Genomic DNA, 20949 nt, shown 5'->3' on the forward strand with positions numbered 1-20949 from the left:
CAGTGTCTTATAGTTTTCTGAGTACAGGTGTTTAGCTTCCTTAGGTAGGTTTATTACTAGGTATTTTTTTCTTTCCTGATGCAATTGTACATGGAATTGTTTCCTTAATTTCTCTTCCTGAGTGTGTATAGAAATTCAACAGATTTCTGTATATTAATTTTGTATTACAAATTTACTGAATTCATTGATGAGTGCTAGTAGTTTTCTGGTGGTGTTCTTAGGATTTTCTGTGTATAGTATCATGTCATCTGCAAACAATGATAATTTAACTCCTTCCTTTCCAATTTGGATTCCTTTTACTTTTTTTTTCTTGTGTGAGTGCTGTGGCTAGGACTTCCAATACTGTGTTGAATAAAAGTGGCAAGAGTGGGCATCCTTGTCTTGTTCCTGATCTTAGAGAAAGTGCTTTCAACATTTTACCACTGAATATAATGTTAGCTGTGGGCTTATCATATATGGCCTTTATTATGTTGAGGTATGTTCCCTCTATACCCACTTCTGGAGAGTTTTTATCATAAATGGATGTTGAATTGTATCAAGTGCTTTTTCTGCATCTATTGAGATGATCATATGGTTTTTATTCTTTAGCTTAATGTGGTGCATAACATTGATTAATTTGTGGATATCGAAAAATTCTCACATCCCTGGGTTAAATCCCACTTGATCATGGTATGATCCTTTTTCGTGTGTGTGTGTGTGTGTGTGTGTGTGTGGTACGCGGGCCTCTCACTGCTGTGGCTTCTCCCGTTGCGGAGCACAGGCTCTGGACGCGCAGGCCCAGCGGCCATGGCTCATGGGCCCAGCGGCTCCACGGCATGTGGGATCTTCCCAGACTGGGGCACGAACCCGCGTCCCCTGCATCGGCAGGCGGACTCTCAACCACTGTGCCACCAGGGAAGCCTGGTATGATCCTTTTAATGTAGTTGCATTTGGTTTGCTAATATTTTGTTTAGGATTTTTGCATGTATGTTAATCAGTGATATTGGCATGTAATTTTTTTTTGTGGTATCTTTGTCTGGTTTTGGTATCAAGGTGATGCTGGACTCACAGAATGAGTTCAAAAGTGTTCCTTCCTCTGCAGTTGTTTTGGAATAGTGTGAGGAGGATGGGTGTTAAGTGTTTTTCAATGTGTGGAAGAATTCACCTGTGAGGCCATTTGGTCCTGGACTTTTGTTTGGGAGGCTTTTTAAAAGTTACTGATTCAGTTTCATTACTGGTAATTGGTCTCTTCATATTTTCTATTTCTTCCTGGTTCAGTCTTGGGAGGTTGTACATTTCTAGGAATTTGTCAATTTCCTCAAGGTTGTCCATTTTATTGGGATATAACTATATAGTATAGTATATACTATAGTTTGTAGTAGTCTCTTATCCTTTGTATTGAAGGGCAGTAGGGCTGCCCTTTACGGTGTAGGTTTACGGTTTCTGTTGTAACTTCTTTTTCATATCTGATCTTCTTGATTTGGGCCTTGTCTTTTTTTTCTTAATGAGTCTGCCTAAACGTTTATTTATGAATTTTCTTTTCAGAGAACTAGCTCTTAGTTTCACTGATCTTTTCTATTGTTTTTTTCTGTACTTCATTTATTTTTGCTCTGATCTTTATGATTTCTTTCCTTCTGCTAACTTTGGGTTTTCTTTGTTCTTTTTCTAGTTCCTTTAGGTGTAAGGTTCGGTTGTTTGAGATTTCTCTTGTTTCCTGATGTAAGGTTGTATTACTATGAACTTCCCTCATAGAGCTGTGACCCATAGATTTTTGGATCGTTTTTATTATTTTCATTTGCTAGTGGGCAGAACCGGGGCCCAGCTGGTCCCAGGACAGGTGCTGGTCTGCTGGTTGAGGGGCTTTGGATGTCCTGTGGCTGGGTCTGCCTGCCGGTGGGTGGTCCTGAGGCTTGCTGGTGCGCGGGGCTGGGGATTCTGGGGCTGGTACCCACTGATGGGTAGAGATGGGCCGAGATGGGCCTTGGGGTCTCTGGCCGCAGGGCCCTGGGTGTCCGTGGTGTAGTGCATGTGTGCTGGTGTGTGGGGCTGGGTCCTGGGCCCTCTGGAGGGGCAGGGCCATGTCCAGGGCTGGCTGTGGGCTCAGGGGGGTCTTAAGGCAGCTTGTGTGTGCACCCAGTTAGTCGTGTGGCTGACACACCTCAGACCTGGTGCCTACAGGCTGGTGGGGGGGAGGGGCTGGGTCCTGAGGCCAGTAAGCTGGAGGGAGATCCAAAGTGTCGCTTGCCGTCACCAGGGTCCTCGTGAGGTTTCGTGTGGTCCGTTAAAAGAGTGAAGTCTATTTCCCGCCCCCCGGGACTCCTGAGAGCCCTGCTGCCCTTCAAAGCCAAATGTCCTGGGGGCTTGTGTTCCTGCCACAGACTCGCAGAGTGAGGAGTCTGATGTGGGGCTCAGACCCTGTATCCTTTGGGAGAATCTCTGCAATTGTAGTGATTCTCACGTCTGTGGGTTGCCCACCTGGGTGATGGGACTCGGCTACGTTGCGACTCTGCGCTTCCTACCCATGTCGCTCGTTCTTTTATCTTTAGTTGTAGAAGATATTTTCTGCTAGATTCTGGGCTTTTTCATTGACGGTGGTTCTGCAACTAGTTTTGATTTTAGGCCTGCCTGTGAGAGGTGAGCTGAGGGTCTCTCTACTCCACTGTCCTGGCTGACCTCCTTGAGGATGTTTACTTCTATGTGTTAGCATAGAGATCGCTTGGTGGACTGGTCCAGCTCCTCCAGATGCAGAAGAGTTTGTAGACCATCAGAATTCTAGGGTGGTAGGTCCAGCCTCTGCTTGAAAAAGCCCTAGATCCCGAGCTGCCAGGCAGCCTCAATCAACCCCCCCCGCCTCCACCCACCACTTCCATGCACAGGACTGTGGGCTCACAGGGTGCAGAATGGACTGGATTCTCCAGGCCACCCTCTGCCCATCCGCACTCCAGGCGTAGAAAAGCCAAGCTACTTGTCCTGGGCCAAATACCCTAGATGTTTGAGTCTCAGCCCTGAGGTGCTGATTTAAATGGTTTTGTGGGCATCCAGAGTTTTCCAGGCTCTCCAGATGATTCTAATATGCAGCAAAGTCCAGCAACTGCCGCTTTGTACTCCCCATGGCCAGTTTCTATCTCAGTTTGGTTTTGGTGAGTCAGGGTGCTGGGGGAGGAGCGGTGGCATCTGGGGAGCATTAGCTGCTCCTGGGCCCAGACACTCACAGGCTCTGTGATGATGAGCAGGCCCTTGGCCCCTCTGAGCCTGTTTCCTCACGTATAAAGCTGAACAAGTGGGCTTCCCTGGTGGTGCAGTGGTTGAGAGTCCGCCTGCCAATGCAGGGGACACGGGTTCGAGCCCTGGTCCGGGAAGATCGCACAGGCTGCGGAGCAACTAGGCCCGTGTGCCACAACTACTGAGCCCATGTGTCACAACTACTGAAACCCATGTGCTTAGAGCCTATGCTCTGCAACAAGGGAAGCCACTGCAATGAGAGGCCCACGTGCTGCAATGAAGACCCAATGCAGCCCAAAATAAAATGAATTTAAAAAAAAAGCTGAACAGGTACACGCAATGTCGCAGAGTCACGATGTCACTCAAGTTCTGGGCTTTGCTCCAGGGCCTAAAGGCACTTGGAGGCCTGGAGTCTCTCCCTTACCGTGGAGGGCAGGGCCCCCCTGGCACGTTCTAGAGGTCACCAGAGCATCTAGGACAGTAAGGGGCAGGGCTGGGGAAAGCCGGTTACAGAAGGGACAGAAAGGTCAGTGACACAGGCCACCAGAGGGGCTGAAGCAGATGAGGGCAGTGACAGACCCAGCCGACAAGAGCCCTGTGCCACGCATTGTCCCTCTCTTGTGATGTGTCACTACTTGGTAGAGCCAGTTCTCTAACACACAGTTTCCTTCTTTTGCATCCATTTGTTCGTATTAGTGTAAGCCCAGTGAAGGACGAGGAGGTTGGAGCCCCTGAGGTGGCCAGGAGGCGAGCCCCTGGCCCTGGCCCTCTGGGCTCCTGCCGGGCCCAGAGGCTTTCCCCTTCTTCCGCTCTCTGGCCAAGAGGGGCAGTGGGGTGGTCCTAGTCAGCTGCCTTCCACCTGCTTCTGGTTACATTGTGGGCGTGGGTTTCCCTTAAACTGTCAAATGTGATATGCCCGTGTGTATATTTCACACAAAATGTAAACGTCTCTTGAGGAACTTCAGAAGTGAAGAATTATCAGAGAAACATTTCGAATGTGTTAAGAAATATTAGTTTTATTTAACCAGTTTTCACAGCTGAATATTTATTCTATAAAAACTTTACAGATTGTACAGTTTATATATAGTTCAAACTACTGAACGAAAAAAGTAGGTCCCACAGATGCAAAAATACTGCACCAGCCAATCCATGGTAAAGGCAGATTTACACGCTGTACAGCTCTCCACGAGGCCGGGAGGTGGTCGGTTCTAAGTATAAACTTCAAAACTGTACAAAAATAAGGTTTTGATTTTATTTCATTCTTCATACATTCAATATGATTGCAAGCTCAGAAGCCTACCGAGTGATAGGCGTCTGGAATCAGGAATCAGTCCTCACTCCTGGCGGGAATGCGGACGTCTATTTACACAGGGCACTCTTGGACAGCATCCTGTACTTGGTATATTGTGTAGACATGAAAGCAGAGACCAAGAACATGAAACGTCGATATAAGGTAGTTCTTTCTCTTGAAGAGGAGTTTCTGCATTTAATGGTGTGCTAGAGGAGTTTTAACTTATTAAATAAAATATATTCTAAGTGAACCTAAAAATTACACTTTATAAACATAAAAATACTTTATTTTTGGTGTAATACATCAATCATATCTGCAAACAGAAAACCAAAACTGTATATAAAGGAGTTCTCACCCAGTAACAAGAAGCGCTTACACAGTTATTTTTTCAAATGGGTCAGAAAAATTAATTATAAACCCCTATAACTTAGAGATCATACTTAGCTATTCAGTGATTCGCTAACACTGCAACATAAGCTTTCCCCTAGAGAGAGAGTGGTTTCTTTCTGTTAACTGGGTAAGAATCGGACATATTTAAGAAAGAGGGCAGAATTAACTGATTTCTCAGCGTGAATCCTAGGCGTGTTTTAGTCTGGGGGTATTATTCAGCAGTGGGTGTTTAATCAGAAATACTTATTCTTTTAGGATAAGTCTTCCTTTTGATTGAGAATTTTCCGTCTCTGAGGTTTTGTACCTTCCTGGAGACAAGGGCATGCCTCAGATCTTTCCGCATTTCTATTTGGGGTGGGGTGGGGGTGAGGTGGGCTAACACCTCTTTAGATTCTGTTTTCTAGAAGGAAAAAACAAGGAAAACAAACAATATTCCAGACTTTTCTGACACCCAAACCAGGAAAACACACTTCTTTTTTATACAGTACTAGCCAAAGATAACAAAAAGTAGAGCCTCAAAGAGCAGCCCAGAGCTCACAATTTATACTTTTATACTTGTGTGTGTATTAAGTATAAAATAATGACGTTTGGACAAAGGAGCTTTGTAGTTATTTATTTTAAAGTTACAGTACTTAAAAACTCCTTGGTAATAAATAGCTTGGCTGTTTCAAGTCCTGCTCCCAAGCGTGAGCTCCACGTGAACCTGTTTCAGGCTGTGAGGGTGGGTCCGCGCCCCGGGGAGCCCCAGCCGGCCTGCGCGATGCGACTCCAGGGTCGTCTGGGGCAGCCCGGCCGTCAGAACTCGTCGATCTTCCTCTGCAGGTACTTGAGCATGGAGTCCATGCCCTGGGCCGAGCCCCAGATCTTCTTCAGCACCTCGCACTCCCGCTCGTTGGCCTGCTCCAGCTCCAGCTTCATGTTGCAGCGCACCAGGGCCTTGGATTCCTCGAGCACCTGTGCCAGACAATGAGCTGTGATTAGCGGAGACTGTGGCTGCAAGCGCTGGCTCCTCGCTGCCCCCAAGCTTACGGAGGCAGTTAGCAAACCCGACGAGCCACCTGGTAAGAAGGTGACCAGACATCTCACGATACGTGTCAGGCCTGATACAGGTATAATGTGTATCTCATTCACTGTGGATACTGGACACATTTTTCACTTCAAAGGGCTGTTAAGCTAATTCACAACAGAGCTGTGCTGCTTTCCACGCCCTGGTCCTGCCCCAGCAGTGTGACCAGGCTTGGGCCTGAGCTATGGCTGTGGGGCCCCTGCCCCCAGTGTGGACCCTGTCCACGCCTGTGATACTCATTGAGAATGCCCGCCCCGGGAGCTTTCTAACCGGAATTTAATTTCGGTAACGAGTTGTGGGAGGCCTGGGACAGCCTAGATGGGAGTTGTGTCCGTTAGTATGAAATAACATTTCACCCAATGCAATTTTGTTAGAAGATTGTTACCCAGCACACTTATTAAACAAAAACCAAAGTCCACTGAGGGAGAAATAAGTGCGGTTGTGCGAAAGGGCTTTGGAAACAGTAAAGAACTTTAGAAACGTTGCTTTTTGCAGACTTGCACGGGACACTGAAGTGACTGACTCTCAGCTTGAACTGCACTCCTTGGCTCCCGCATATCTGCAGAGGGAGGGCAAGGTCAGCAGAGGCCCGAGCCCGGCCTCTGGTGTCGTCGCACGTGGAGGCAGCTGTGGGTGCCCCCTGTGCGCGCCCTGCAGGGTAAAGGTCGCGGTGAGAGCACTGACACGCGGAAGAGAAGGAACTGGACGTACGACCGGGTTACAGGAGGCGAGCTCCTTAATGCGGACCATGACTTCCTGGGTGAAGGTTCCGGGCCAGAACACCTGGGAGACCAGGCCTTTGCCACACGCCTCCTGCGCCGTCAGCTTCCGTCCGCTGAGCAGCATTTCGTTCGCCTGGAAGGAAGGAAGAGCAGAGGGCGCATGAGACGCGGGAGGGCGCGGCAGGGAGGACACAGCCCTGAAAGTTCAGACTGTGCGCGAGTAACACACAGGATATGCCATCAACGGGGGACGCAACTACCAGCCGGAGAGTTTTCAAGATGTAAAAGGCTTATTTTGTGACGTAGAACAGAACCAAGGACTCTAAATTAAAGAAGGCCTCTCTGCTATAGATCTGAAGTTACTGGCATGTCCCTCCCCGCCGGCCGCCGCCCAGTGCCAGCCATCCCCACGTGTGGACTCATTCAGCACACGCACCGGTTTCCCAGGCAACAGGCGTAAGCAAGGCTAAGGGCAATTGGTGGTTTTAGGGATTTGCACCAGGCACGGAACTGCTACCCAACGTTTTCTATGTCAGAGAGGCCAACGGTCAGAGCAAGGTTCTAAGGGCAGGGATGTTTCTGCTGCAGGGTAACTTGGCAGCCACGGTTAACATCCACACGGTAAAAATAAACTGCGGGACCTGGATGACCACTTAGTCTGCTTAAGAGGGTCTGACCACAGTTACTTCATGGAAGAAGTTCACAGCTGCAGATGTTAAAATCAATTTCATACACACTTTTTTTTAAAACTTGGTCCTGGACTTAGGTCACTTTTCAGGTCTCAACACAAGTATGGGTTTTATCTCATTCAAACGACAGGCTCAAATGCTGCAATAAGGAGAAAGGAGAGAATCTATCTGACAAAGAAACCTCACCCTATTCTGATGTGACAATTCCTCTCCGTAGTTTATCCTGAAGACTCCTGAAGACTTGACCACGAGCTTCTAGGCTCCGGCAAAACATACTTTTTTCCAAAAGAGGTAAAACCCTTGTTCTGAAAGGCCCTGCTAGTACTGAGACGTCTCAGCTGACAGACCTGTGCACCTCCTGGAAACCACCGGGCGGCTGGAAAGCAGATGCCTGCGGGTCTACTGGCCTTTCAGCGTAGGGCGGGGAGCCAGGTCCCGTCTCCTAGCTCGTGTTTCTGTGCACTCCACTGCATCGTGCAGACAAGACCACAAGCCAGTCAGCGTGGAGCACGTTCTCAAGACCGACTTGAACACCAGGGTCTGAGCTCGGATGGTAGACGCAGACACTGCTGGCCCTGGGCCGTCTGGAGTGGGAGTGATGGGGTGGGCGTCCTTCAGCCCCTTGCCGTCACTTCCTTGAACATCGTTTTCTGCCACGTGGAGGTTGCTTACTGCTCCCCCTACCCCGTCTCTCCTTCCCTCTTCTGGACGCTGAGGCCTGGGGGCAGTGACAGCCAGTCGTGAGCTGTCCTTGCTGCCTGGCTTCCTTCACGAGAACCGGCTCGCCCCTACCTGCTGTTACGGGAGAGCCAGCCCCTACTCGACCTTCCTACTCCAGGTAGGGGGATGCACAGGGCAACGCGGGGCAGGTCTGCACAGACCCCAGAAAGCGCAGTGCCTGGCTGTACGCGGCTCCCCCGGGCAGGCCTGGTATTGGGGGGGGGCGGCAGGGGGCGTCCACCACGCGAACCGAGTGGCCAGTGCAGCCGCTGTCCCTCTGCAGCTCCAGCCGGACACCAGGGCCAAGCTGGCAGGTCCTGAGGAGCCCAGCCGCCAGCCACGCCGCTCCTCACTCCGGCCTGGGACTGTGCCCCGCCTGCAGGGCCCCGGGGTCCCCGGCCCAGAGACCCTCCCCGTGCCGGCCTGGGGAGCAGCGGGTGGACGCGCACCCTGGGAGGACGGGCGCCAGCCTCTGCATCCCTGCGGGCTGGGAAACAAGGGGCGGAGGCCAGCACGGCCACGGCAACCCTCCCTCCTGCTGATCCCAAGGGGTGCCGTCTCTCCTCCTCACAGCTCCAGGCGCGGCGGACAAGGGTCCCACTGGCCTTCAAGCCACGACTGCTGCCTGGGCAGGGCAGGGGGCCCCCAGAGCCATGTGGTCCTCCCGCCTGACTGCAGCCATCCATGGACCAGGGCAGCGGCTCGGGCCTGGGCGCGCACAGGGCCCAGCGTCCCTAGCAGGATGGCCGCTGAGGGCAGCTGGCGGGGGGCTACAGCAGGAAGGGAGACGAGGGGGAGCGGCCCTGAGACCAGATGCGGCCACGGGCGCTGCGGCTTGTCCCACGTCACTCCTCTTTTACGTTTCTTTAAACCCTTTAAACGTTCTGTTTGGGAGTGAGTAGACTTACAGAGAGATGATAAAAGCAGCACAGAGAGCTTCTGGGCCCTGTCCCCCAGCTGTCCCTCACAGTAACACCTTACAGAACACCTCGCAATGACCAAAACCAGAAAATCACCATCAACATGATGCTCTTACGACTGAGGCACGAACTGTCTGCCAATCTTGCCAGGTTTCCCAGCGACGTCCTTTCTCTGACCCAGGCCCCCTGCCCTGAGCCGTCAGGCCCCCTCCAGGCCACGATGGTTCCTCAGCCTTTCGGCGAGTCGTCCGACCGGGTGCCCTAGAGGGCGCTGTACAGCGTTTGCGGGCGGTGCCTGCCGCCAGGGCTGCTCCAGTGTTACCCGGGTGCCCAGGACGCCTACTTCTCTCAACTGCACTTACTCTTTTTCCACCATCAATAACGAGCGCATGCAAACATCCTTTTCCTCGTGAGCTGGGGGCCCCGGCCTGAGGCAGCACCCTCTGTCTCGTTGTCCTCTGTGTCTCCCCCAGGAACGGGGGGGGGGAGTCCTGCACCCAGGCGCGCGGCCCCTCACACGGGCAGGAGGAGGTGGTGCCCACAGGACAAGGGCGACGGCTGGACACGGCTGTGCCGCCCAGATCTGGCTGCCCGGCCGCTGGAGACGGTCAGCACAGACGCCAGGAGCCCTGGGGACCCTCTGCTGCCGGGTGACACCACAGCCCGAGCTGAGATGACGGACACGGCAGCCAGCCACTCCAGCCCACGGCGGGGTGCGTGTTCCAGGCCACAGGTGCCCCAGGGCTCCCTGCGGGGGCGGGGGTGAAGCTCCGCAGGGCCTGCCATACAGCTCGGCTCCTGCCGCCGCGTGCCGGCCTCCCCTTCAGCGTCTGTACCTGCAGCCCCAGGCCAGGACCCCAGCCCGTACCCGCTTACGGCTCAAGGAGTGAGGAACGTCAACGTGAACTCTCTGCAACCCACAAGCTGCAACGCAAACCCAGACTCTCGTTACGGGTGGATTTAACAGGTAAGACGAAAGCCCCCCAGTCCTGGGGGGAAAGGCCCAGCTTTGCTCCTTCGTGCTTTCCCCTAAAAGGGCAGCTTTCAGGAACCTGTTGATTGCAAACTCTGGTTCGTTTAGGTCACAAACTGGGTGTTTACTACTCATGGGTATCGGTGTTAATCACACAGAGACAGATTCCTCATGGCGGGAGGGCCTCTCCCCTAAACAGTCTATGAACCAAACCATGAAAACCTTCCACGAGCTCCTGAACTAAGGGTGTGATTTCATGATTCAAGAACAAGAACTGAATTATAAGTGCATTTGATGCAAAGTCCCCCCAGAATGACACCTTGTCTGTATTTAGAAAAACACTAACCAAACTAGACTTCTGCAGAAAGTTTTCTAAGATGGTTTTTTAAAAAGAGGTACTCACAGATGCTCCTCCCATAATCCTGGGAAACATCACGGTGGAACAGCCATCTGGACTCTGTCCGAAGGTAGTGTAGGGTGTTTGGAACCAAGCCTTCTCATTGGCCCAAACCACGTCACAGAGAGGCAGGATGGATGCTCCTAGCCCAATGGCTGGGCCGTTTACGGCTACAATAATAGGCTTCTTAAACTGAATGAAAGTATTCACGAAGTTTCTAAAATGGAAAATAAATGGGGGAGTTACTCAAAACACTGCATGTTTGAGCAACAGAAAAATCTACTTCTACGGAATTCAATACACCAAGATGTGAACTCTGGGGGCATCACCGTGACTTGGAATTCGCTGATGGCCGCCTCCCCACTGCCAGGGGCCCTGGCTTTATGTACCGTGTGCTGCAAAGGCTTAATGGTGCCTTGGACACCAGACCAGGGTGGCTGTCGCCACAGGACCTGTGTGAATTCTGCGGGAACAACACAGCGGAAGGTGCTCTCGGCTTGGGCTCCAGGGCCAACCTGTCTTCCCCTGATGGCAGGGAGGAGCCCAGGAACCACGATGGGCTTCGGAGGACCAGTCCAGCAGCTCTCCCGGAGGAGGCCTGGCGTCACTGCAGTAGCCTGTGCTGGGCAGGGACATGGGGCCTGGGGTCAGGAACCCCAGGGTTCCAGTCCCCAGGTCCGGACTTGGTCTGTGATTTCAGACGGCTTACCGATTAACTCGAAACACAGAAATTTCCTGAGTTTATATAGAACTAGATGGAATGAGCTGGGGGACGTAGGGACAAGAAGCTCACAGGCTCGTGTGAGATGTGAGACCTGACAAGAGCATCACACCGCTGGGACCTGCTGGAGGGTCAGGCTGGGAAGGCGGGCTGCTCTGCTCTTCGGTTCAGGGCCAGATGGTGCATCTCCCTCCCCTGCACTGTGAAGCTAACTATGATCAGAGGTCGCGTCGTGTCAAGACTTAATAACATGGTGAAGAAAAGGACAAACCCACCGAAAATGAATACAAGATAATGCCTTTAAGGCCAGCTATGTTCTAGATCAGAAGTCCAGAACTCCAAATTCTCAACCTGACGCCCCCCCCAGCTTTGGGGCCAAAAATACCAGTCTGGGTCCTGTTCCCTACAATTCAGCAATTTAAAAATAAGGCAAATCTGTGCAGATGGTCTCTATCATCTAGTCTCCCCTCCTCCCCAAATACTGACAGGAAGGGTCGTGTCTTCTTTGGATGGGGGGGGAAGGGAGGTTTGGAGGGAGGGAGTGTGTAGGGTGGGTGTGTGTGCGCGTGTGTGGGGAGGGGACCCTAGAGTTTGGCAGCCGGCAAGCCTCACTCTGGGAACTCTTCTCAAAAGCCCCTGCAGTCAGCACAGACCTCAGCCTGCCCCAGGGTCCCCAAAGGTTGGGGGGATTGAGAATTAGGTCACTCGAATGAGCTGCAGAGACTTTTAAATGAGAGCCTGGGGCACTGTGAGGAAGATCACACTGGGTTTTAAGGACGCAAAGAGCCAGACAACCTTTACAATAGGTCCTTGAACTAATCCTAGACCAGTACGAGAAGCTACTTCAGTTCTGCCACTGTTTGAGGATTCTGGGTCAACGAGTCGTGACGGAAATGCATTTTCTATCCTCAGTTACCAACGACCCTTGAGAAGGTAACTGCTGTCTCCCTGGTTTAAAGCAGACGTTTTCCCCGAGTAGCCCCACATTCATCTGCTCACGTGAACAGGGGCAAAGTGGAAGCTCTTTCAGTGCTGACATCTGGGAACCATGGATGGGATAGTAGCTTAACATGAAAGAGGTGATCAAAACAGTGTAATAAAGGGATTCTATAGAGAAACGGTACAAGGAATGAATCCTTCTCATATGTCAGTATGAAAGAAAAAAAATCTGCTTCTAAAATACATATTGCAAAATCAGGCTGGAGAGATTAGAACTGAATTTTTTCCCCCCTAAGATTATTTTTGCTTGGATTAATCATCTAAACCCGGGGCTCTTTCTGGGAGGAGTATGAATTAACCGACTCCCTCTGGAGTGAAGGCCATCGCCCCTTCTCGGAGGACTCCACCGCGCCATCTGACGAGCTCTGAGACGCCAGAGCGAGCACGGGCCACAGAGAAAGCCCTCTCGTGTGAAAATAAAAAAAAAAGAAAACCCCCCGAAAACCCCAAACAGAAGTTCACAGAACTGCTCTTCTGTTTCGCAGGAACTTCCCCGAGCCAAGAAGGCTTAGCCACACAGCAGCCAGAGGTGGGAGGCGCCTTCGGGCCCCGGGATGGCTCTCGCGGGCTGGCAGCCAGGGACCGTCTGTCTACTGCTTTGCAGGGGCGTAAAGCAAGTGTATTTTAGAACAATGCATGAATGTTCAAATGTGCTCAATGCAACATACTGAATTTAAACTTCGCTTTCCTCTGGATTGCCTATGAATTGAGTGAAAGGCTGTGCTGGGAACAGCAGGGAAGGAAAGAGATCATATTTGCCACAAAAAGACTCTTAAAACCGAAATTCTCTCCATTCTTTTGAAGTACATTTACTACCCCACAGACCTCACCAAGTTAGAAAATCACCTAAGAACAACAGTCCAGGAATTGTTTTGGGGAAACCAAGAACTGACCTGTTAAGGGCCAATTCACTGCCATTTCTCAACTGATCTCCCCCTTCACGAGAGTGCCTGGAACGGGAGTGAATGCGGAAGAGGTCAGGTTCCAGGGGACGTTTCCTCTCTGGCTTTGCTCCCTTCCCAAATCTCTGCTCCTCTTGCCTCCTTTTGGGGAGAGGAGGCTCCTGGTCCTTCAGACACAAAGCAGCAGCTACTGGTCCCCACAGACTGCAAAAGCCTAACGTTATAAATTGATCCCTAATAACTGTTTTTATCACTAATGTGCTGAGTATTTTTATTACAATTAATCTGCAAACTGGTTACTGCCATCCCAGCAACGGAATTAGCCCCTACAGATACTTAAGAAGCTAACAGTTTAGACCTGACCTTCCCCCTTCCCACCTTTCTTTCGGAAACTCGCTGCGATTGATGTTCTTTGCCCAAAGTTTTAAGGAATCTGAGACGAGACACCACAGAAACAAAAGATACACGTAGTAACAGCTTTATGTGTATAAGCCAGCCTTACACACATAAACATGAATTTCAATGCAAATGAGCAGAAGTAAAGGTTAAGTCAATCTGGTGGAACTATTTTTGGATCCTGCCTGAGTGCATTCAGAAAAATTCACATTGACAAAAACATATTTAAAGAAGAACTGATTTCCTAAAGCAAGATTCGGCTTTCCCCTAGGATACCAATTCGGCCTTTTGTGGGGAGTGAGGAGAGCCTGGAGTTTCTGAAATGGAGCGGGTGGCTGAAGAAAATTAGCATTTAAAATTACCTAGAAGTTCAACACCTGAGATCGCTCTTGATCTATCCTTCCTCTACTTTGTCTAATCCCAACAATACAAGCCTTTGCGCCCGTCAAGGGCAACCCCACCCTGGAGAAGCGGCCCAGAACGTTCATTGGGGGAACTCAGGGAACCGTCTACAGGGGGAGTGAGCCAGCACGGAGGCGACAAACCCTGGCTTCTCACTCAACAGAGCCCCCAGATCACAGTCAGGTGGAAAGTCAGTGTGATCTTAGGGAGAATACACAAAGTCACCACCTGAGGCATGAGCATCTGTATTTTAAAAATGAACATTAAGTTCCTATAATTCATCCTGAAAGGGTGGGATGGGTCAAATAATTAGGAATATCTACAAGTTATCCTAAAGTTACTGACGACTTGTCAAGGAATTACGTGCATTGATCAAGCAGTTTACTTTGAATAACAAGATGGTCCCGTCTAGTACACTGCAAGTTTGAAATTATTTAGGAAGCCAGAAGCAATGCTTAATAAAATCAGATTATAAAATTTCAAACTAGTTTTGGAGAAACAACTACCCTACGATAGCCTAAAAAATAGTAATGTTCGAAAAGATTAACAAACAGATAATGCCTTGTATCCATGCACACCTGTATATAGTGTGAGAAAACATTAATTTTGAGAATTATTAAAAATATTCTGAAAGGCCAAGGCAATGCCCTATAGTCCCAAGGTGTGGGGTTCCAGGGCTCCTCTGACCGGCTGTTTGGGGCTGCGCCCATCAGAACCATCTGGGGAGATCTTTTGGAGAGAGATGCCCCGCCTACTCCAGGCCAAGACAGGAAAAAGGCTTCCACCATCCTGCTGTGTAGCTGGAACTCAGGATGAGCTTGTGTGTACTGCTTGTACTGAAAAAACCTTCTTGTGTGATGTTACAGAACTAGTGTGTCATAAAGTCCAGCCGATTTAGTTTAGAGTCAAGCAAACGGTAAGTTATCGCATGAAAAAGACAGTGTCTCTATTCCAGGGCTGGCGGCAGAGCACACGGAGCGTGGACGGCCGAAGCCCCCGCCACGTGCTACCCTGTGCTCTGCCCCTGGAGCGCCCCCCCATTGAGCGTGTGCTGGGCTCCAGCCAACCTTGACATGTGTCATCTGCTCAAGGCAAGTGGCCCACAGCAGAGACAGGAGGTCCGATCAACTCTGCTACCAGCGAGTCTCAGGGGAGGAGACGCACGCCCTGCTCACAGGCCCGTCCAGACCCGCCCCGCGGGGCCTGGGTCACGCCGGCGTTCACGGCGGACCAGGTGTGCATACCTGATGGCCTCGGCCATCTTCGTGCTCTCTCTCTTCCGGTCGTCCGTCAGGCGCCGGATGAAGTAGATGAAGTCAAGGCCGCAGCAGAAGACGCTGCCCACGGCGCTGAAGAGCACCAGCTTGCTGTCGTCGGCGGCGGCCGTGCTCAGGGCGCTCTGCACTTCCTTCATCACCTGAAAGGCACCGGGAGTCACGGGCGCGAAGGGAACGCTAAGAGCATCTCATTACTGGACCATCTCGATCCACGCAAAGTGCATTTACAGCCTGATACTGTTGCCTGTACCTACCAAGTAACTCGCAAGTTTCTTATTTTCTGAAACCAGGGATTAGGAATAATGGGGACAGAGTCTCATCGCATAACAAATTACGAACGGAGGATAACTAGAGAGATGTGTGAATCTGAGTTACTCAACGGTCCCGGTCCCGTCCTTGCGGCTCTCGGTGGGTGAGTTACGTATTATAGCCCCTTGGCATTTCTACAGTGTGGACAGCAGGTGGCGCATGCAACCAGTCCAAACAAACTACTAGTCTGGTTTCATTTGACACCAGCCTCCGGCCTTGGGACAGAAACCCCAGTTTAGTGCGTACGGGTAACGAGTACAAGCACATCAGCATGGAGGCATTTTAGAAGGGCACAAACTACTTAAAATGGTCTCTCTGAAGGACTTACAAATAACCAACGGTCTAACGAGGTACCGGGGACCAGCCGCCCCGAGCTGGCCTGTCCCGTGATCCTGGCCAGACACACTAGCTTTCTGTGGTTTGGTTTTCTCGTCCAGAAAAGGCGTGACCTAGCTGTTCACAAGCAGGAAACAACCAACTACCAGAACTTACAATTTTAGGCATGATAGAGTGCAGGTTCAAACACTTCCGATTTTAGATACTTCACAGAACTAAGTTTTCGAGCCTTTGCGAGCACCAGTGTCCCTCGATCCTGGGAAGCTACCTTTACCGGGTACGATCAGTAACAAATGCACTGGCATCACTGCAGCTGTAAGTTCCACTACGCGGAGTGCTGGGACCGACTGGGAAGGATGGTGAGATATTCAGAAGGCTGGACCTGGGGCTCTTTAATCTTGTCTGAACAGAGAGCTCTGGGACCTGACGAAAGCTACAGGATGGCGTGTGCACACGCTTTACATGTGACTTCAGGGAGGCCCTCCGTCCCCCCCCCCGATGGATGAAGAGCTCCTGGCCGGGAGGTGGAAGCACAGGGGCACCACCGCCACCTCCCTGTTCACAGCCAGAGCCCCGAGCAGGAAGCTGGGTCCTCGCCGGACCACACTGTCCCCACGTATAACGGGGAGCAGGCCTGCCGTGCTGCGCTGGCTTCCACCGTTGGGTGAAACAGCCCGGGGTGGGGATGGGGGATGTGAAAGGGCGCAGGAGAGCAGGGACCGGGCCCCGCAGGCCCAGAGAGACAGGAGGCCCCGAGCAGCCCGAGGGACGGTGCTCACCTCTGGGTTGAGAGAGTTGTTCTCGGATGACTTCGTGGACAGCAGGATGTGGGTGAAGCCGTCCTGCTTCCGGACGACGATATCCCTGTACCTGTAGGCGCTTTCCGTCTGCCTCACGCTGAAACGCAGCCGCTTGTCGAAGGGCTGGTCTCGTCTGTCATCAATGAATTTCCTCTTCCCGGCCGTCACGCCCGTGACTGACGTCTGCAGGTTCGTCGTCCCGTTGGCCGTCAGCGCATCCATGAATGGAGAGGAACCTGCCAGGGGTCCGAAAGCACAGCAGTCGGTGAGGTCTTGCCATCAACTCGCCTTTGAATTAGGGAAAAATGCTTGCGACAGACCCAGGATCGACTGTGTTAATTTAAGAAGCTTAAAAAGTAGAACCTTTGGAGAGGATAGGCGTTTGTTTGCCTCCCAAGTCTGACGAGGAAATCACCCTCGCACTGATCCCGCCTAATAAAACAAGAGATGGGAAGGAACGTGCTGAAAAGAAACTGCGAAATTTGAGACTTTTGAGGAACGGAACTGAACTAGAACGGGTCTCATGAAGAGGACATATTCCGGGCTTGAGAAGTTGAAAGAAAAATGGAAACTGATTCAAAGAAATATTATTAGAGCCGAGCTATCTGCCATTTTAGCCGAAATTTCTTCTGGATGAACAGCCGCTCACACAGGCTCACGAAGCAGCCCCGCCCCGTTTCTGCGGCTCCGCCACGCCCTCGGGCCACTCTGGTCCCAATTCTACTACATTTTCAAACAGCCTTTTCAATGGCTGGAGACGGCGCTCTCTCCTGCCACCAAAAGTTAGTCCCGCTGATTCTCCTTCCTCTGTCCGCTGTTCTGTGTCAGGTTGGCTGCTGTGTTTCACTCAGCCTTAAAGACACGGCCTTCCGAACTTGGTGTTTCTTACTACGATAAAGTCAAGGGTTTGATACTTTCTTAGAGTTACCAGGAAATGTCAGGCTAAGGGTTCAAGTGTTAAGGCAAATAATTATGCTCCTATGGGTGTGAACTGTCTAAATATCATCTAACCTGGTAATGAATGTATAGAGCCTTTGGGTGGAGGAAGAAAGGGAAAGAAATGCAAGGAACTGGATCAGGCTTTCCTAATAAAACGAGCAAGGAGAGGAGTTCCCTGAGGAGAAGAGCTGGATGAACTACGAGTCAGAAATACTTCCTGCAAAGTGAAAGAAGATAAGCTGGAGACGACTTGGGAATGGATGTTTAGAGAAGTCAGACCATCTCCTGGTTAAACAGGTTGACTTTCATTCAGTTAGCAGAACTACTTTGGAGGTTTTTAGAATTGAAAATAAATTCATTTTTGGGAAAATCTGGGGGAGGTTCCAATACATAAATGGTACAAGACTCTGAGACTATAAAAAGGTACATGGTACAAGGCCTCCCCCATCAGCCCACGACCCCCTGCTCTCCACAGCCCCTGTGTCTGGTTTCCGGGTGTCTTACAGAGTGCCCTATGTGTATATCAGCAAATATGAATTTAAGTGCTTCTCTCTCACCCGCCTTTAACAAACACACATGGCAGCACATTAGACACAGCGTTGTGGATTTCTGTAATGCATTTTACCAGCAATTTTTGATACTACAAATGATGCTGCAACGCATAACCTTGGCTTGTGTTGTCCCTTCCAATGTGCTGGCCAACCTGTAGGATAAGTTTCTAAAGGATCTGTAACGGAAAGAGCATTTGATAAGCTGTTACCAGTGAGACAGGGCACTGCTGAATCTTTCTGAGGAAGCCAGCAGGGATCCTTTCTGTTTCTTTTAACCTTCAGCCTCTCCTCTACCAGGTCCTGCCACCCTCCCGTCTGTGTTTACAGCCGTTCTCCAACCTCTTCCACCCTCTGCGCTCTGAGCTGCTCCTCCCAGCACTGCCCTCTCTTCTCAGGCCCGTCACAGCCCCGCCTGGGCTGTCCTTGCTGTCCCCACTTCTCCCTCTGCCCATCGTTCCTCCACCCATCTGCCCTGAGCTGGAGTCTACGCGAACGGACAACTTCTCGGGTGCAGGGAGGAACGGGCCATGGATGAGGCTAGACCACTGAGCCTGGTGCCCAGGAGACGGGGCATCTGCAGGGGAGTGTCACAGGGAACTGTGGTTTTCTCCAGTCACTGCTGAAGGGAAGAGTGAAGAGGCTCCGGAGCCCAGAAGTGGGGCCTGTGGTAAGCGAAGTGGGTGTCCAGAAACGACAGCGGAGCTGAGAAGTAGAAGCACTGAAGGAGAGGGGGAGCCGCGAGCCTGCCTGGGTGCAGGGAGGGTCACGCGCAGGGCCAGGGGGCTGCCCAAGGGGAGGGAGCGGAGCCACGCGACGAGGCTGTGTCAACAGTGGCGTGTGCCACAGAGAAGGAGGGGGATGGAGAGGTCGCGGGGCGGGGGGGTGGGGCACGAGGGGCCGCTCTTAAACCCGGGAAGTTGTCTCACTGGAGGGCAGAAGCCAGAACAGAGAATTCAATGTACGAACGACAGACAGAAACTGTCACATGCAAAAAACGTACCTGTTCAAACCAAGAATCTGTTAAAATGCGCTGGTAAGGGCCCCAGAAGAGCAACTGCAGCTGAGCGGGACCGGTATTTACGGACTGACAATGATGATGATTCCCTGCCTAAAAAGAGGTCCCATCAGAAATAAGCCCACGCAGAGGCGGGCAGGGAGGCCGCCGGCCCCGGGTGAAGGGGGAGGGCGATGAAGGGTCATGGGCAGCCCGGCTGGGGCTCCGGCACATTCCGGAGGAGCAGGTTCTCGGGGAGGCGCTTGCTGGTGTGTCTGGATCTTGATGTTACCAACCCTGAGTGAGTTAACAGGTGCTGTGTCAAAGCGGCAGGAATGACCCTGGTGACACGGGGAAGCCCTCTGCGTGCTGGGTGCCCGCCGCCCACCAGGGCGAAGCCGCTGGCTTCGGATCAGCCCTTCCACCCCGACCTGCTCCTGCTTCGCAGGGTAAGTAACGCCACACATTCCTCAACTCTCCAGGAGTTTCCCTGGTGGCTTCCTTCCACAGAAGCAGGGTTTCTAGGCTATGGGTCCACGTAGCCTTGATACGTGAGCTCTGGTAGCAGCTCAGCATACTGGAGGCAGCGCTCCCCCGGAGCTCTCCGTGGTTCTGCAAATGTAGCCGTGGATTTCTGTTGCCTCACGCCAACCAGCACTGCTGGCTTTGGCCTTCGTGTCCCTGTTAGAGCTCTGCTGATTGCAGAGCCTGTGATCTTGCCAGTGGCTCAACCCCCAAGCCCAATATGAGCCCCACCTGCAGGACCCTGTTCAGGTGAAGTGCTCACGGCGGGACTGCCCTCAGACTCGCGGGCGCCAGCGCTGGGCCACGTGCGTCCCCCCGTTCAGGTCTGTGCTCCCCCATGGCCTCTGGACTCGCCGTTCCCTCTGCCTAGAACGTTCTGGCCCTAGAGCTCCAGACGGCTGCTTGTTTCTGCTCATCTGAGCGGCAGCTCGTCGGGAAGCCTCGGTCCCCACGCGTGCGGCCCTCCCGGCAGCACCCACGCGGCCCAGTCTGTCTCCCTCGCAGCGTGCCTCACCCGGCTCATCCTATCTCACCCGACTTTTACTTACGCTCCGTAGCTGGACGTCACCAAGCTCCCCGTCTGTCTCATTCACTGCCGCACCCCCGGTGCTTGGAACACGCGGTCGCCACTGACCAAGCAGATGGGGGGGGGACCCCAACGCCCCTTCAGCCCAGCCCCCTGCACCCAGAGGAGGAGGCCTGCAGCCCACCCAGCCTCGTGACAATCGGGGGCAGCAGTGCCACACTTCAGAGCAGAAGCCACTGCTAAGGACTCAACTAAAAGGCAAACACTGAGATTCAGGAAAAGACGTCCTCCACGATGGAAACCATCGTGCGACACGCAGTGTGACCCAGGCTCTGCGGGAAACACAGGAGGCAAAAGCTCCAAGGAACCGGCACGAAATACAGCTCGGAAACCTCAGCGTCTCCCCGAAAAACGGTTTCCTTTTAAAACATTCTAAGAGCAAAAAAGATACTCTCAGGGGCCTCCCTGGTGGCGCAGTAGTTAAGAATCGCCTGCCAATGCAGGGGGACACGGGTTCAAGCCCTGGTCCAGGAAGATCCCACATTCTGTGGAGCAACTAAGCCCGTGCGCCACAACTACTGAGCCTGCGCTCTAGAGCCCGTGAGCCACAACTACTGAGCCCATGTGCCTAGAGCCTGTGCTCCACAACAAGGGAAGCCACCACAATGAGAAGCCCGCGCACCGCAACGAAGAGTAGCCCCCGCTCGCCACAACTAGAGAAAGCCCGCGCGCAGCAACGAAGACCCAACGCAGCCAAAAAAAAAAGATACCCTCAAACATATACTGCTAACCTGTTAAAATTCACGGCTTCAAGGGACTTCCCTGGTGGCGCAGTGGTTAAGACTCTGTGCTCCCAATGCAGGGGGCCTGGGTTCGATCCCCGGTCAGGGAACTAGATCCCAC

At 52.1% G+C, this 20949-nt stretch overlaps 1 protein-coding gene across 1 annotated transcript in view; it reads right to left on the reverse strand.

Annotated features, from left to right (window-relative positions):
- Positions 1 to 4197: 4197 nt before the first annotated feature.
- The window catches only part of CDYL (chromodomain Y like), a 153302-nt gene continuing 136550 nt past the window's right edge, over positions 4198 to 20949 (reverse strand). Inside the window, exons 3-7 of the mRNA XM_060163759.1 lie at positions 16491 to 16747; positions 15034 to 15206; positions 10376 to 10586; positions 6660 to 6803; positions 4198 to 5836 (exon numbers count right to left, since the gene is read on the reverse strand). Of these exons, the coding sequence (XP_060019742.1) occupies positions 5678 to 5836; positions 6660 to 6803; positions 10376 to 10586; positions 15034 to 15206; positions 16491 to 16747 (944 nt within the window). The 3' untranslated portion in view covers positions 4198 to 5677. The remainder of the gene's footprint in view (positions 5837 to 6659; positions 6804 to 10375; positions 10587 to 15033; positions 15207 to 16490; positions 16748 to 20949) is intronic.

Source organism: Lagenorhynchus albirostris, chromosome 10, assembly GCF_949774975.1.
Source record: "Lagenorhynchus albirostris chromosome 10, mLagAlb1.1, whole genome shotgun sequence".
NCBI lineage: Eukaryota > Metazoa > Chordata > Mammalia > Artiodactyla > Delphinidae > Lagenorhynchus > Lagenorhynchus albirostris.